The sequence below is a fragment of the Strongylocentrotus purpuratus genome, unplaced genomic scaffold (assembly GCF_000002235.5).
Source record: "Strongylocentrotus purpuratus isolate Spur 01 unplaced genomic scaffold, Spur_5.0 spur5_scaffold_17, whole genome shotgun sequence".
Taxonomy (NCBI): Eukaryota; Metazoa; Echinodermata; class Echinoidea; order Camarodonta; family Strongylocentrotidae; genus Strongylocentrotus; species Strongylocentrotus purpuratus.
In genome coordinates this window covers 14,229,764-14,248,062 of record NW_022145602.1, presented here as the reverse complement: position 1 = coordinate 14,248,062, position 18,299 = coordinate 14,229,764, and the positions used below count along the sequence as shown (strand labels likewise).

Here is an 18,299-nt window from a genome sequence, read left to right as displayed (position 1 = left end):
TTTCCTTGCATAATTTGAATACTAGGACACTGCTAACGTTTAAATGTGCTCTCACTCGTACATTTCAAAAACGTCATCAAGCCCCCAAACTCACATCTGTCCATGCCTTGAGTTTCTCATCATGTTTCTTCCACTCAATATTGAGACAGATTGGGTTATCTTTCATCTTGTCAAAGTGGATATTGCCTACAGACAAGGTGCAGATATAGTCCTCTATACATCTTCAACGCTCTTTCAAAACTCTTTACCCTACAGAACAGTTGCTCTCACTCAAAAATTTCAAAACCGTCTTTCAGCCCCCCCCCCCCCCCCCAGACTCACATCTGTCCATGCCTTGAGCTTCTCATCGTCTTCCTTCCACTCAATATTGAGACAGATTGGGTTCTCTTTCATCTTGTTGAAGTGTATGTTGCCTACGGACATGGTGTAGAAGTACTCCCTCCAGATCACCTGGGCCGTGAGGTGGGATGGTGACACCTCCTTCTTCAGCTGTGAGTCAAAGAATGCAAGAGAGTTGTTGTTATTCAAAATTTAAAAGGAGCCCTACGTCACCGAACAAAACGTTTAATAAACTTATGAAAACTTGGAAGTCTGTATGTTAGAATGTAGAGGTCTTGTGGTCTAGTGGACATGTCACCAGACTGTGGATCACAGAGCTCGCAGTTCAAGTCTCAACTTGGCACTAATGTCCTGCGGCAAGACATTAATCTACATTTGCCATTCTTCACCCAGGTGAAGTGAATGGGTACCTGTTAGGAAGGAATTTCCAAAAATCCAAAGCATTACATGAGGCCAGTTGGTCATAAAACTGAAGGCTAATCCTGGTGATTGACAACACCCGTGTTGAATTCCCCATAGGCCTGTCATCATCAGCTCGAGATTGCCAAATAACCTGCTATTTCTGATATGGAAATAATCCCAAAGATACAAATCGCGTCTTCATCACCTTGAGACTTGACCTCAAAACTTGAAACTCAAGCTCGAAACTTGAAACTCAAGCTTGAGAAATTAGCTCGAGATATTTTGCTAAGCGTTTGCGCGTAGTGCGAGTCTCCGGGCTGGTGAAGACGCACCGGACAAATAGCGGGATATTTTGCAAACTAGACTAAGGTATCTTAGGATGATTATCTTGACCAAATATCCCGCTAATTGCAACTTCGAGCTGCAACTTTTCCTTCCTTTTCCTTTCTTCTTTTTCTTGCGCTTAGAAACATTGGTATTAAGCACATTACAAATGTAATGTATTATGAAGACACGAATTAACTGGATAATTTGCCATCGAGATAGTTCAAATAGCGGGATATTTGGCAATTTCGAGCTGATGAAGACAGGCCTCACGAGAGCCCCGCTTCTAAACATCTTTAACCCTTACTGTACTGGGGGGGGGGGGGCCTGGGAGGCCCCCCCCCCCCCTCGACATTTTCGGAGATCGCGCCGCAACCGCTCGGAATTTCGAATTGTCGTTTCATGACTTTTTTCCCTCAAGTCTTACGCACATTTTGATACCATTTTTGTCGAAATCGGATATACCTGCAAGATGTTACATAACAATTAGTATGCGCATGTCATCAAAAAAGTGCTATAATTGCATATATTTATGTACAAGCAGAAATGTGAAGATATGAATTGATATCAAATTGCTTTTATATGTTTCTTAAAGTAACTTGATGTATTTCAGAACAAAAGAATACATTAGAAATAAAACAATAGATATAATAACAAATAAAAAAACAATGAAATACATAAGAAAATAAAAAGTTGAAAATCGCATCAAATTTGCATAAATTATCATTATTAATTCCATCAAATATTTATTTTGTGTTAGAAAAGAAGTTTCATATGAATATTGAGTTTCAACATTACAAAAGTGGAGTCTGACAATTTTTGTAATGATTCTAGTTCCCTGTATATTTCCAGATTAGATATTCATGAATGTGTAATTTGCATATTCATAATTTATGCAAATTAACCTATGCATTTTCAAATATCATAAAAATAATGAAACCTCATGAATTTGAGATGAAGGAAACATTTGTTCAATACATTTTCAAGATTCTTCACAAGTCTACTGACAAATATGTAGAGTTTTCTGTAAAATGTATAAAATTAGCATTTTGCATAATTAATTAGGCTATAACGACAAAAATTTGCATATTAAGAAAAAACTAATTATACCATCTTGTTCCTTACGTAAATATCTACAAACATGCAAATTTTCGCGTTCATCGGACATTCGACGACCGAGATCATAGGGGGGGGGGCCTCCCAGGCCCCCCCCAGTCAGAGAGTGCTCGAAATAGCCCAGTACAGTAAGGGTTAAAGGGGAAAGAGAGAAACAGATCTCACCTCTGAGTAAGTATCATGGATCTTCCAATAGAACCTCCTCACCGACAGGCACCCAAAACGCAGGTACGCACTCAAGCTCTTTGGTGTACCCAACAGGTCTGGCATATACTGGTTTGGTAGACAATAGCCCCCCTTAAAGGCCTGGAAGACACATAACAAAAGACGGAAATTCAGACTGGATTCATTTAAATCTATCCTAGTTTTACACCAATTAGGCAATTTTGTAATGTTACTAAATATATGCATATGCCTTTGTGAAGCGCATTGATACAAATTATTTGATTCACATGTTACAAATAAATGTAACTCAAAAATCAGAATGTAATTGTTGCGAGGTAGGACAAATATTATAGCTTGTACTACAAAACAACACTTTATATATACGCAATTTGCATTGAGAATATTGAAATACAATTATTTGTAACATGTGAATGAAATAATTTGTAATTCGAAGCAAGAAGTATAAATTTTGTTACATAACGAAAACGACCTATTCTTCCTGTATGCACATTTTTTAAATATGACCATATTTAAATACGCATGCTCCAGCAACACTTACTTTGTGGTCCTTTTCAAAAAGTAATCAAATTCTAACTTCAATCCTGAACTGAACACTATGTGTAAATCCAGAAAGTGTTGTGTACCGTATATATAGTAAACTTATGTTAAGTTTGCAAGCAGTCAAGGTACATGTCTTGACAGTTCAATATCAGAGAGAATCATACAGTGGAATATTTTCAAATTTGTTAAAGTTACATGTATGTGTCGATTTTTTGCACTTCCAACCGCTTCGACTTCTGCAGAGTTAACCGTACATAGCCATTATAGACTGGTGGTCTTTATAGAGAGGCGGCCACTAAGGCAGGATTGACTGTAAAACATGCTTCCTAGAATGTGAATTCGTTTCATCCCATCTTCCAGGGGGTTGTTTCACAAAGGTCCTAAGTTGAACTTAACTCTAAGTTTAACATAAAAATTATGGAGAGCCATTTGTAGCCTTAAAAAAAATATATTCAAAAGCGAAAATTCAAGTACTTTAGACTCTTTATAAATTCCACATCAAGAACATGAAATCTCCTTGATAAAAGAAAACATGAATGATTTGAATCAATGTTCTATGCCTTTTAACATAACTTTTACAAAATATTTTCATAGATGCTAATGGCTTTCCATAAATGTTAAGTCCAACTTTAGAGCTAAATTCAACTTTGGATCTTTGTGAAACACCCCAGGCTTACCTCTTCCTCGTGAAGGATCCTGACCCTGAAGAGTTCTAAGGCCCGGGTCTCGCCCCCTTTCCACACCTTCTTCTCCTGCTCCGTGCACTCCATGTTTACTCCTGGATGCATTGAGGATGACAGAGAGTGTAAGGAGGAGGAAGCGAAGGGAAGGTACAGGTGACGCCAAGATGGAGAGCACGAGAGAAATGGAAAGAAAGAGAGAGACAGTGAGGTGGTATTACAAGAAATTAAAAAGATAATCAGAGACAGACGGAAGGAGAAGGAGAAAAAAAAGAGGGACAACCATGGAGAGAGCAAGAGAAAGAGAAAATGTTAATCAGTCAAAGCACAAATGAGATCAACACAGACAGAAAGAGAGAGAGAGAGAGAAGAGAAGAGAAAAGAACCACGATTTATCGATAAGGTAATCGCCAATACTATCCTAATCATTCTTATTATCATCATCATCATCATCGTCGTCGTCACTTACACCACTTATACTATTAATAACAAGACCAGTATCACAAAGTACATGTACACGTATCATGAAAATCACCACCATCGCCCTCATCACAGTCACTATGATGATGATGATGATGATGATGATATCATAATAATACCAGCATCAACATAATCATCATCAGGATCATTGATCACCACAGGTATGACTATGATGTATCATCTTCTTACATACAGTATTTGCCGGCGATAAGGCCGCACCCCCGATTTTGAAATTAAAAAAAAAAAAAAAAAATTGTTGGTGGCTGTATTTGAACCCTTCCATACAAATGTTGATGTGACCAAAATCGCCGCCTTGGACCGCTCGGCCATCATGCACTGATACTACAGCTTGCAGTTTTTTTCTAATCTATACATTGAGCCTCTCTCTTATGCATTGCGCCATAGGTTTGCTCACGCGATAGAGAGGCTTTAGCTACGGCAAAAACTTAAATCTAGATCTACCAGTTGAGTTTGGTTGGTAAGTTTTGAATTTTATTTACGAGATTGGCAAAACTTTGCCCTTCATTTAATAAATATAACACATAATGGTCGGTAAGACATGTGTTATTCTAGACAATTATTCTAGAAATGTCCATCACCTTTCATTGTTGTCCCATATGTACAAATTCGTGCTGTGTCATGATTTTGACTTGCAAATTTTTTTTTTTTTACTCTTTCGCCGCATAGGCCGCACCCTAACTTTTTGATATTTTCTTTTCCAAAAATACTGCGGCCTTTACGCCGACAAATACGGTACATGCACCTCCCCCACCAATATCACAACATTAACTCATCACAAATTCACTATGACCATAATAACAATGAACTCTGTCTTATTGCTAGCATTATCATCATGGGTTACCAGTTAGAATACATAAGTGGGCCTGAAATCTTTTAAAACTACCTACTTTGTTCACAAAAAGCCTAGAAATGTGGCCCCCAAAACATAAAAATTGCTAGGGCCTGAATTCAGGCTTTAGCCTGCAGAGCGACATCCCTGATCATCATCACCAGCGTCATCATCAGCAACATTATCATCACCAGCATCATCATCGGCAACATCATCATCACCAGCATCATCATCAGTAACATCATCATCAGCAACATCATCATCAACAGCATCAGATACCAAGCCAAACGTGCACTCACCCATCACTTCTAGACTGGGAAGGGCGCAGCGCTCCTCAAAGTCTGACGGAATCTTCATGTTGACTTTGGTGAGGATAGGATCAGGCATAGGGCGTGGCGGGTGCCCGATCTCCGTCACGCATTCCATGAACATGGAGTACGTGATGGGTGGTGTGCCTCCGTTCTTCTCGATGATGCTGCATATGAGTAGGAAAAAGGAGTCAATTACTAAAGGGAAATCCAAGCTTTGTATCAAGTTCCTTCATTAGTATGAAAGAAGAAAAATACTAGAATGGCAAAAAGTTTGAATAAATTGTACCAATAATAAGAAAGTTGTGAATATTTGAAATATGAGACCACTTTAGTCCATAGGGGACCATGGGGTATCAAGGGGTACTGCTTAGGCATTGTTGACTGTATAGAGGTCGCAAGTAGCTACAAGTAGTGCAGTCCCGCTTGATTACATTCCAGTTGCCTTCAAGATAGATGGGTATGCTATCCAACCTTATTAAAAGGTAATCCAAGCTTTGTATCAAGTTCATTAGTATGAAAGAAAAAAGTTTGAAATAATAATAAGGAAGTTGTGAATATTTGAAATATGAGATCACTTGTCTATAGGGGACCATTGGGTATCAACGGGTACCGCTTAGGCATTGTTGGCTGTATAGAGGGCGCAAGTAGCTACAAGTAGTGCAGTCCCGCCTGATTACATTCCAATTGCCTTCAAGGTAGATGGGTATGCACAGGGAAGAATGATGCACAGTCTAATTCACTTTAATATTGTATGCATTTTACCATGCCAAAAACCAAAAGGGTGGTTATATCCCGCAATCGTGTACATGTAAAAAAATGTTGAGTGTCACGTGACATCTTTCCAATAGGATCATCAATAGTGATCTGTCAGTTTGACAGCTTCAGTGACCCAAACAGAACTCTACATCAAGTGTCTCTCCAAGTACCTCAGTCTTGAGCCATCTGCTTCAGCATTTCATATCCTGTTGCTCCACATTCCAATAGGATACTCGCTAACAAATACCCTATTTCGCATTGTTAAGTATTTCATGTAGCTTGAACTCACATATCAGGATTCCACAGCGTGTGAGAGACCCTCTCAATGCACTCGACCTTCATCTCCTTACACAGCGCCTTGACCCGACGATCTCGCTCCGTCCAGATGGGCTCAGGGTCACTCTCAAAGGTCAGATAACGCACACCCCATTCCTGTCAAAACAAAAGTAAGAAACAAAGGTAATTGAATATCAAATTGCTCTGCTTTCCAGGGTCACTCTCAAAGGTCAAATAACGCACACCCCATTCCTGTCAAAACAAAAATAAGAAACCAAGGTAATGGACTATCAAATTGCTCTGCTTTTCAGTGAATCCCTCCATTTCCACAGTTCATCCTAAAAAAAGAACTTAAAAAAAACATAATACTGGATATTTATGTATACATGTACTTTCTATTTTCATAATTTTAAACCATGTACAATGTATTATATTATTGAATGTTGCATTGTATACCTGATTTCTTGTCAAAATTACTATTCTGTTGGAAATGAAAAATAAAACTGAAGCTGAAACTGAATTGTTAGCTCTCCTTCGCATTCTTACCATTGAGGTACAATTATTTGTAACAGGTGAATGAAATAATTTGTTTTGAGGCACTTTACAAAGACGTATGAATTAAATTTGATTACGTTACAAAAACAGCCTATTAAAGCCCCACTGCACTAGTTTGGCCAGGAAGAATCAGACCTCCCTGTAAGGTCACTGACAAGTGGTTATCTCATCAAATAAGCTCTCAATTAACATAAGAAAAAGAGGATAATGGGGGACCAATGGTCACCGATTAGGCGTTGTTTGCTATATAGAGGGCGCAAGTAGCTATAAATAGTGCAGTGGGGCTTTAAAATCAAGGAACTCACAAGGAACATTTCTTTGAAGATGAGGCATGGATCACCATGAAATACAAACAGTCTTCCACCAGCTGCCTTCAACTGCTCATCCAGGTCCACAAGGCAATCATGAAGGAAACGCCATCGGTTGTACCCAGATGTCTTTGTACCTATGAAAAGGACATGATCAACATTGGTGACAAAGTGCTTGACCATTAACTGACCAAGAAGCTTAAAGTATCATTAGCGTGCTTTCGCAAACACAACGGAAGGCAAAGAAGCCGGGAACGCGAGCGAAAAAACAATCTGCACATTATGCGCGAACCAGAATTTTCTCTGTCATGTTGATTTTCACGACCATACGCAGCCATTATAGCGTTCGTTCCCTAAATGCGAGGGAAGAGCTGTACCCCCATAATTCTCCCATCCTCTTTGTTTCTGTCGTGTTTGCAAAAGCGCTCTAGTATTTTATTATTAATCCGCACATTAAAGAGCACATTCTCCACACCCTGGGAGTAGTCCAGCTTGTCACCCTTTTTACAGGTACGCGCATATTAATCCAATTACGAAGACGTTTGCATCTTACCAGGTATCCATTTATCACCTGGGTGGAGAGGGACAATGTCAATAAAATGCCTTGCTCAAGGACACTAAATGTAAAACAGATAAACGAAACACAATCAAAGCTGTCTGAGTGGCCACCTCTATAGAAAGGCCATCTGGATATAGTGGCCACATATTTTCTCTCTGGAATATCAAGACGGGTGTCTTGATAGGCCACCTGCCTACACTGGCCACTTTTTCTGTCTTCCTTGGGTGACCGCACTGTACATGTATGTTGTACAGGAAACAATACACAGAATCACCCTATACTAAGGCTGCGACGAGTACTCAAATACTCGACCACCATTTTGTTTTCTTTCTTTTTTTCGCCCGTTCACCTGGCACTGTCCAGGCCGACGCTTACCCCTGCCCGGTGGGACCGTGAGAGTACCAGCATGGTACAGTGGGTAAAAATGTTTCCCAGGGCAATCAATGTCAACTCACGACTCAGAAACTGGGACCAAACATCAGGATTTCTGTTTGGACTCAGAGGAAAATGGATTATTTTGTCGTCTTTGGTTTTTAAAACAGTATTGTTTACTATTAATATTATTATTAAATCTGCGCCTTCAACTGCAACTTGAAGTAAAAAAAACATGGCATCCCAGTTTTTGAGTATTCGCCTGTAAGCCTAGAAGTGTACTCCAGTTATGCACAGCCTTACCCTATACCACAACACGTCCATTACATTGAAAAACTAAACATCACAGGTACATACCTGCGACTTCGTTGTCAAAGATAAAGACGGGATAGAACTCTTTCCCTAAAGTCATGCCTTCTAGTAGAGCCGGGTTGTCATGGAGACGGAGACCATGCCGGAACCAGTGGATGCAGGCACCGCCAGGCATCTTGAAATGATGGCTTACTTAATCTGGGGATTAGAGAGGAAGACAAAAATAAGGATTATGGATCAGAACAATAATGTAAAATGATACACTTGCTGTGATCGGTGAATGCAGGCATCTCCAGGCATCTTGCAAGGATGGCTTACTTAATCTGGGGATTAGAGAGGAAGACAAAAATAAGAAAATGGATCAGAACAATAATGTAAAATGATACACTTGCTGTGATCGGTGAATGCAGGCACCTCCAGACATCTTGAAAGGATGGATTAGTTAATCTGGGGATTAGAGAGGAAGACAAAAATAAGAATATGGATCAGAACAATAATATAAGATGAAACACCTACTGGGATCGATGAATGCAGTCGTTAGATGGCATCTTGAAAGGCCAGCTGTCATGTCAATCGACCTCTTCAAAATTGGTTTCCTTTGGCCTTTATAACATTTCTTTATAAATACATCGACATACACATGTACAGTGTATGTGTACACTTTCAGTTTGTACCCTCCTTTTGCTACAAGGTGATTCTTTATACCACGTTTCTTTAAAGTAGATATTCATTGATTTTAAAAAACTAACTTAATTTCATTATTGCAAAGTTGAAACTTTTATTCGACAAGGTTATCAAAATGCAATGCTTGGAAATATTCGAAGTAATGATTATTATAAATTATAAATCGCTTAAATACAGCCCCGGCATAGCACCTGAAGAGCTCTCCGAACGCTGCTGAGATGTGTGAGATCACAGTATGGACACGATTTCCACAAGCAGACGATGTCCCATGACATCTCACACATTTTCAGTGCCTGTGTTTTCATCTTCTCTTGAGTTCTTTCTCTTACTTCACTACCGTCAGGCTAAATGTATAATCTATTGCCTCACTCTAAACCCCGCGCATGTTTTTATTTTGATGACAAATGCAGCGATACAAAAATAAAGGAATCTGTCGCTTGTAACCAAAATAAGACGCCATTGAATATTCAGCTGCACACAACGGGGTATGTTCGGCGTTTCAAGAGGGAACAAATACCGTCTGTAATATCATTCCGGGTTTTTTTCAATTTGAAACTCTGGTTTCTTTGATTGTTAGTTAACCCCTATACTGTGTATTCACAAGCAAAATATTTTAGTTATCGGAATCGGGTCATATCCCCTTTTGAATGGTTTGACATTCCATTACATTTATATACCCTAAACTCATTATAATTTGACAAATAATAGTTTCGCAATTATGTTCATTCTTTATGGGATGTCGTCTGCTTGGGCAGTAGTGGTCCATATAGTGACGTCATTAAAACATTAACATTTTTCCAGCGAATCTCTCGTATATGCCATCTGCTATAGAGGTTGTTTTATTTGTATTTTTATAAATCACCCTATATGTAGTTGACCTAAAACTTATACGATGGCCATCTGTTAGCTTACCAGTTTCTAGTGATACATTAGTTGACATATTTGTGATTTTCTTTGAATTTCACCTTTAAATACAAGTTTTTAAATAAATTTCTTGTAGTCTGCACAAGCGTTAATACCACACACAAAAAAAATGGATTCCACCCGAACACAACAACAATGTACACGTATAAATTTGTTTTCTAGATTGTTCACTCCTTCCGCTAATGGATGATTCTTTATACGACGTTTCATTATAAAAGGTTTCGTATAAATTTTCTTTAATCTTCAGGGTATAAGACTACAGAACGCAAGCCATGAAACTATTAAAAATGGATTCCACATGAACAAAACAAGAAGGTGAATGACCAGGGAAAACCTGTGCAATATTGCCGTCTTGGTGATTATCTTGTTTTGAAGTTTTATGCTTGTACCATGTTCAGACTATTGTCAATCTATGCGAAACTCGTGTAAAGAATCATCGTATATCGCAGGCGGGTACAGATTGGATAGCAGCATCGTATAAAGAAACGTTGAACAAAGAAATATTGTATTAAAAAAAAGGTTTTGAAGAGGTTGGTTGCCACAACAGCAGGCTAATCATTTGTGCACTTAAGATAACACCCGTCCAGGTAGACGATTTTCGTATATTCAGACTTGAAGTTGAAAAGGACCCTGAATTTTTAAAGAGATTATGTGGGACAGTTTATATCCAGATACAATATTTTTATGAAATGGAAGTCGACAGTACGTTCCCCATTCACACTACAATAATTCATTGTAAAACTATCTGAGAACAACTACAAGATAAGTTATTACATGTACTATCCTTTAAAGGGATCCGGTAACTTTGTCTCAGATTCTGAAACAAAATTCTGGATTTAGTTCATGATGCAATGATAATTATAAACCTTTAGGTCAGTCAGGAACCCCATGACTTTTACAAGCCGATCGCCTGTCTGATTACCAAGATATTTATGATCGGAATTACAAATTTTGAAAACCGTTCGCCTGACGGTTTTCATAACACTACAGTCTATTGGGGGAAAACGAGTATGGTATAACCGGTCACTCAAAGATTTTTACTTTTTTGAGGCACTTCTTGATCATTTTGAAGCGCGATTTTTTTTAGGGCTTCAACGTTACACCATATCACAGACACTGATAACATGTAGGACCGTGTATCTCAGATTTAACATTGTTAAACGATCCCTTTAAGCTGAACGTTTTAAATTGAAACGTCTTACATGTACATCATTTCTAACAAAAGCTCGATAAAGAATCAGGGTCTTGTTTTAGTCTGAAAGTCGTATGGTACAAAAACCTTATAACTGAGTGGGGCTTATCGGGAACACACACTGATAATCGGCTAGCTGTTGTGTTTATAGCTGACCGCTTCAAAACAAGTTTCTTTAAAAGACGTTTCTTTATACGATATACTGTAGTTCATCCAGTGTGAACTCCCCTAGTATACAATAATTGTTTACGACTGATATATCAATTTCCTCTCGGTCTGAAAAAATTATGAGAGATTACTTTGTTTTGAGGTTTTAAGCTTGCTCATCAAGGTTTTATGTTTATCCAGATACAGTACATAAATGGAAGCTGGCAATACTTCTTTTCAAACTGCAGACAGTTGCCACTTTCTGCGGCAGGAGATAATTGATGTATAATTATCTAGAATGCTCAATAACAAAAATAACGCCATTAACCCCCTGTCCACACACAACATTTTCCGTGATTAGGCGCAATTAGTTATACCTTTTCGCGATAGTGATACCGTTTCGCGATAGTTTTACGATGAAATTGTGTGTGTGGACGCCCACTAACGATACGTCGTATAACGAAACGTAGTCTAACGAAACGCAGGTTTGGGCATCGTTTCGAACTAGAACTCAATAAAGAATCACGCCTAATCACGCCTAATCACGGAAGGTGTTGTGTGTGGACGTAACTAGTGTAACTAACTGGGCGGGGCTTAACGTGACCTCGTGCAAAAGGAGACCTGACCTCTCATTTCCGCTTCCATTTCATGACTGTAGAGTTTCAGGATTAAATTCTTCTGAGTGTGGACACCCTGGAATTTATACAATGATTCTTTATACGACGTTTCATTATAGAGTTTCAGGATAAATTGTTTTGTGTGTGGACACGCTGTAAGAGTAGCTAATGGAATAAAAATTGCCACAATGCTCAATAACAAAAATAACGCCATTAAGAGTAGCTAATGGAATAAAATTGCCGCATAAATAAGGGATGTGATGAATGTTTAAAGATGAATAAAAAGAGATCTATATAAATACAGGAAGAATATAAAAGAAGGATGAAAGAAAAATAAAACTTAGAAAGAGGTGGGTGGGAGGGGGGGGGGGGGGGGATCCGGGAATGAAAGCAAATTTTGAAGGCAATTTAATGCCGAACTACATGTTGATCTCTCTACTATTTTAGAAATATTAACACAATGGCTATTCCATCGACATACAACACTGTACATTATATCCCATAGAAATCAGGTTTGGATATTAAGGTAATATGTCATTGTCATGTTCGCATATCAATATTAGACACACAAGGCTATTGAAATGGCCTTAGGGTGATATCATAAGTAGCTGCTATCGTGTTCCATACAGTTTCTATTATTTTACATTGAAATACAAATTGATCGATATAATCAGAAGGTCACAGGAAGAAAGGGATAAAGAAAGAGAAGAGATATTCTGGATTTTCTAAGGCCCAATGGCTCAGTGGTGGAGCAGTGGTCTCATAACCGGAAGGTCCTGGGTTCGTAAACGATTCAATGCACTAGTGTGCTTTGGTAAGGCATCAATCGTCATTAGCAAGTCCCTCAGAGAGGACTTACAGCCATCGGTCTCCTGGTTGCGTATTTCAAGCATACACATGCTTTCTTAGCAGGCAGGTAAAACAAACTAAAAACATCAAACCATCCAAACCAGATGATTTTCGTAGAGCGAGTATTGACGCTATTATTTGTACAATCTATTGTAAATATTGAGCATTACACTATACCCAAATTAAGTAAATTACCTTCATTAATTTGAAGAAAACAGTCTCAATTAATGATCAAATTGTAAATGTCAAATGACTTTAATGTCAGCTTTCACTGACTTCAAGCAGAGAGTTTAATTCCAAATTCCTGATCGTATCTTGTGTCAGATGCATAATTTGCACATGCAATCACACGTGTTCATGCATTAGTATTCACATTATGCATGCAACATTTTACATACCAAGGTACACATCATATGGCGTATCCTGCTTTTGCACAGACACATGAATACATACATGTATACCTTTGTTCATCTGTGATTTTATAATCAAGTACTGACATAAAGCACAACACATCCTATTCAATGTAAATTAAAATACAAGCAGAGTGATCAACATTTTGCACTACCAGATTGTCTAAAAATATCATTAAAGGTAATACATGTACATAGTTTTGGTAATATTTTAACAAGATTTGATCATGAAATTTAATATTTGCATTATTATTGTGAAACCTACATGTAGTAGAAGGGACTTTGAAAAAGCGACTTTGAAAAAATTGGGATCTATTAAAACTGCTAAGGATTTCTAGAAATTAAAATATCAAATTTATTGGGGATCCCGATAAATTTCAAATAGCACCCCCGGCCATACAATGGTAGCTGCGACCATGAAAATCTCAGAATATGCAGTTCTGATATACATGTATAATTTCCAAAAGAGAATAGAAAATTTGTTGATTTTAGTCAAGAAACATTGTTTTGAAGCTAAAGTAATGTCAATCTTGAGAGGGAGCGATACAACATAAAGAGTTTATTATCAACAATGTCATCACTTTAGACTCTGTTTCAATCGCGGCTACGATCATTGAATATTGTAGGATCACATGTACATATACTGTATGCTTCAAATATGTTCATTTGAACAAAATCCATGACTCCATACGAAAACATGTGATACAATTTATGGTTTTCCAGATGCATCTTTTCATGCCACTGTTCTCATCTCTGTTTTTAATAGAGTAAACTTTTTTTTGGTATGATTTCACATACAGGGTGTGCAAGGGCAATCTCAACTTTGTAATGCATTCATTTATATTATAAATGCAAACAATTAAGAGAAAAAGAATGGCAAAAATGTGAAAAGAATCTGTCCAACCAAAAATAGAGATATATCATATTTAGTTGAAACTACTCCTCTTTCATTTATTTTCATAGGAAGATCAAGTCAATTTCCACTTCTACATGCTCTTTTACTTTAATTACATACAGTACATGCAATATAAAAGTTCCCATCGCTAATTTATGGTAAACGTTGTATGATTTCACATACTTTAAGCCGTAGGGCACTCTAACCTTTGTAATAGAATGTGTTCATTTGTATGAAAGCGGAAAAAGAAGAGAAAGAAGAGAAAAAGAAGAGAAACAGAATGGAAAAAGTGTGAAATAAATCTGTCCAACCAATAATATGAGATTTTTACATCTTTGTGACTCTCAAATTCAAAATGTGTTCAGTGGATTGTGACGTAGTGATAACAACTTTCCTAGTTCCTACCCTGAACGTTGTATTAAAAAACGTTGTATAGTCATCGTCGGTTAGTATCGTTTAGAACAAAAACTTGATAGTCTGAAAGTCCTATTGTACAAAAATTGAATAACTTTGCAGGGCTTCTCGTGAGCGTGCATAATGATTGGCCAGCTGTCATGTGAACTTACCTCGTCTTCATTTGTTTCTTTATGTACGTTTTTTAAACGTTGTTTTGTAGTCTGTATGCTCCTGTCATCATACAATCATTCTTAATACGTTTCTTACACAAGTACCGTACAAATTTTCTTTAGTCTAAACAGGCCGGATAGCAATCAGGAGATACAGGCAGATAAGGATCAGCTGGAAGACAAATTCATACCCAGGATCTCGTAAACAATACTGGTATATATCTACGGTTTCTCAAAAATAACTGCTATGATTTTCCTTTAACAGTCTCGTCAGTCACATACATGTAGGTCTTCCTACACCTTTTCCCCATTCACATTGTAGCCTACAATGCAGTGTATACACAGTATGTCCTGTACATGTACAGTACTTCAAATTAATCAAGAACGTTTGTCTGCAAGTAATCACGGTTGTGGAATACTGCATAAAGCTCCAGTGCGCACGTGTACATGGTCAAATCAGTAAAAAAAAGTTTTATTTCAGAACAAAATTAACAAATAATAAAATATTGAAGTAGGAAAAAAAAGGGGGGGGGGATGAGAAAGTACTTACTGTATATGAATTAGTTTGACAATCAGTGCGTTTCTATTAGAAGCCATTATCTGTTTAGTGGCCGATAAGGGATAAATTTTTGCCTTATAGAAACTGACTTTCTCCGCTATTATCTGGATAATGGTCGTGAGAGATGTGATAAGTTCACAAGCAAAATTATCCTTCTTTTAGAAGGATAATGCAGGGGAAGCTAACCAGTAATAATATCTCCAAGTTTGGAAGCGCTTAGAGACTTAACTGTAATTCGTGTTATGTAAAAGCTGAGTTTTATTATTATTAGTTGTGACTAGGGAGATTCTAGTTCTTGATCTGCACATTGTATATCAAGGCTCAAACTACATGGGGGCGATGGGCGATTCGCCCCCGTGAGCTTCATAATTGCCTCCGTCAGACTGCTCACGGGGGCGATTGCAAAATTTAAAATCACCCCCGTGGAATTATAAAATAAAGATCATCTTTTCTGTTATAACTTTCACACAATATTGACTTTCAATTTTTCAAACCTTAAACCAATGAAATGGAACTATGGAAATTAGGTTTATAGCATGCAGGATTTCTTGCTCAAATTTTTCGGTGTCTACAGGCTGCCATATTGTAAACTAGTGAACGCTTTTTCGCCGCAAGATTGCGCTATATCTTCCATCTCCACATCTCTATGGGTGTTACAGATACAGACAACGGAAGCTCGCAGTGCACTGCGGCTGTCAGCAGTGGCTTTACTAGCTGCGCCGGTAGTATACTAGCCTATCTGATATGCGTCGGGCTGGCAAGTATACTAATCCTCTGAAATCTGGTGATTCCAAAAGACCAGCAAATAATTAACCTTGACCAGTAAATCAACCAAAAGCTAAATTTGGTAAAAGGAAACCAGTTGGCGAGGAGGTGACTGTACAGGCTTGGACCAGAAATTTTGTACAGAGGGAGGAGATCTGACCATTAGCTGCATGTTATAAATTGTAAAGTTGTAAGAGGCAGGAGTATCATGGGTACCATTGATCCAACAGAAATTTATATTAAAAAAGAATCACTGTCAGGACTAAAAGAGCCCCTACATGTATGAAAAGGAAGAGCCCCCACAAAAAATTAATTTGAGCCCTGATACATGATTGTACTATTGATTAATACCTGATCACCTGGGGAAAAAAGGAGTCTTTCCTGCTGTCTGGTTTGCAAGTCTATCTACCGCTTGTTGCTTATCTCAATTTCTATCTAGTTTTCAAACATCGTTCATTCCGCCAGTGTGCTACATTATACATGCCAAAGGGTTCAAAATGTTACTATTCCCATGGATGAGCACATTGTAGTGCAGACATGGGCCCTATTTTTTAGAAGTTAAATCGTGGCATTTGACTGGCTTAGAGCAAATTTGTTATAGATATTTGTCTCTTGTTATTGATATAAACATATAAACAAGTTTTATATTACAGGGCCCAACTTAGGTCTGCATTAATTACAATGTGCTCATCCATGGGTGTAGTAAAACGCCTAGCACACTGACATTCAAACTGACATTCAAAGAACGTACGTGACATATTAAAGCTTACATCTAGAAGTATTCAACAAAGGCCCTAATTCAACCAGTCTACCATTCATTTCTCGAGTTGCAAAAAAAACAAAAAAACATCAAATTTACAAGAGAAAATAATATACTTAAACTTCTTACCTTTGTGTGCCAGCGATTCTAGACCAACCTACAGTGTACATGTACCGATCGACTGATCAAAGTATTTATGTACACTGTACAACTACATGAAGAACAGATCTATTGGAACACCAGCAGAAAAAAAGACTGGAACAGTTCTCTAACTTCAGGTGTTAGATTGGCAGTAATACAGGAGGGTAGCACAGAAAATATCCTAGTACAAGCAAAACATGTAGGTGGAATAATCCCCAAACTTTGGGTTTTAGATCGGCAGTAAACGTCTGAATAAAAGAGTAGCATAGAAACTAAGCAGACTGGCAGAAATTCAAACTGGAACACTTATTCAACTTGCTTTGATCGCCAGCAGCATACATGTACATGGGTATCACAGAAAGCAGACTGGCAGAAAAGAAAACCGGAACACTTCTTTAACTTGGTTTGATTGGCAGCAACGAACAAGGGTATCACAGAAACTATTAAAGCTAACGAGTACCACAATGTGTACCTCAATAGTATACTGACACTATACCCTTTTTGTTTCAAAAAGACCTCATTAATTAGGCATATCTTAAGAATACGGACAGGCCGCCTGGTCCCCATACAGATTAGAAGAACAGAGGATGTTGGAAAGCATACAAAGACATGCAACAAAGATTATTCCTGGCCTTAGAAAGTTATCATATCAGGAGAGTTTGACCAAACTCAAATTACCTACTATTGTTCACAGGCATAGAAGGGGGCCATGATTGATGTGTACAAGTACTTGAATGGCTTGTCCAATGTGCAAAAGATTCCCCCTAAGAGGAATACTGAAGATAAAACTTGAGGTCACTCTAAAAAATTGGAAAAAAATATTCAAGGCTAGATATTAGAAAATTCGTTTTTTGCAATAGAGTTGTGGAGCTGTGGAACGGTCTCCCAGAAAACGTGGTGGCAGCTGGGTTGGTCAACTTGTTTAAGAATAGACTTGAAAGTCCCTGGTCAAAGAATCAAAGATTTCTATATGAGCCGGTCTAGGTGTTGTCTGTTGTCTCATGTTAGCACACAATCTCCTCCCTCCATAAATAGCAGTAACCATGGAAGAATCCTGGATCGATGAACAGACTTAGACCCACAACATTGTGTATTAAAAAAGAGTAAAGTAAGTAAGTATAGAAACTAAAAGTGGAACACTTCTCATAATTGGTTAGATCGGCAGCAATGAACAAGGGTATCACAGAAACTATTACCGGTAAACTAAAGCAAGCAAGTAGAAATTAACACTGGAACACTTCTCCAACTTGGTTAGATCGGCAGCAACGAACAAGGGTATGGCAGAAACTAAACAAGCAAGTAGAAAATAAAACTGGAACACTTCTCCGACTTGGTTAGATCAGCAGCAACGTACAAGGGTATTACAGCTAGAAACAATTAAACTAAAGCAAGCAAGGAGAAAACAAACCTGGAACACTTCTCCA

The 18,299-nt window shown here is 38.0% G+C and overlaps 1 protein-coding gene across 2 annotated transcripts in view; it reads right to left on the bottom strand.

Annotated features, from left to right (window-relative positions):
* Nucleotides 1–18,299, bottom strand: part of LOC100889073 (cryptochrome-1) — a 38,459-nt gene that overhangs the window by 9,003 nt on the left and 11,157 nt on the right. The window contains exons 1-8 of one of the 2 annotated variants that reach the window (XM_030987769.1): nt 16,864–17,243; nt 8,412–8,564; nt 7,121–7,260; nt 6,274–6,416; nt 5,217–5,392; nt 3,585–3,685; nt 2,347–2,487; nt 322–489 (exon numbers count right to left, since the gene is read on the bottom strand). In XM_030987769.1, the coding sequence (XP_030843629.1) occupies nt 322–489; nt 2,347–2,487; nt 3,585–3,685; nt 5,217–5,392; nt 6,274–6,416; nt 7,121–7,260; nt 8,412–8,541 (999 nt within the window). In that variant the 5' untranslated portion in view covers nt 8,542–8,564; nt 16,864–17,243. Of the gene's footprint in view, nt 1–321; nt 490–2,346; nt 2,488–3,584; nt 3,686–5,216; nt 5,393–6,273; nt 6,417–7,120; nt 7,261–8,411; nt 8,565–16,863; nt 17,244–18,299 lie in introns of those variants that run through there. The other variant, XM_030987768.1, reaches the window with a different exon arrangement.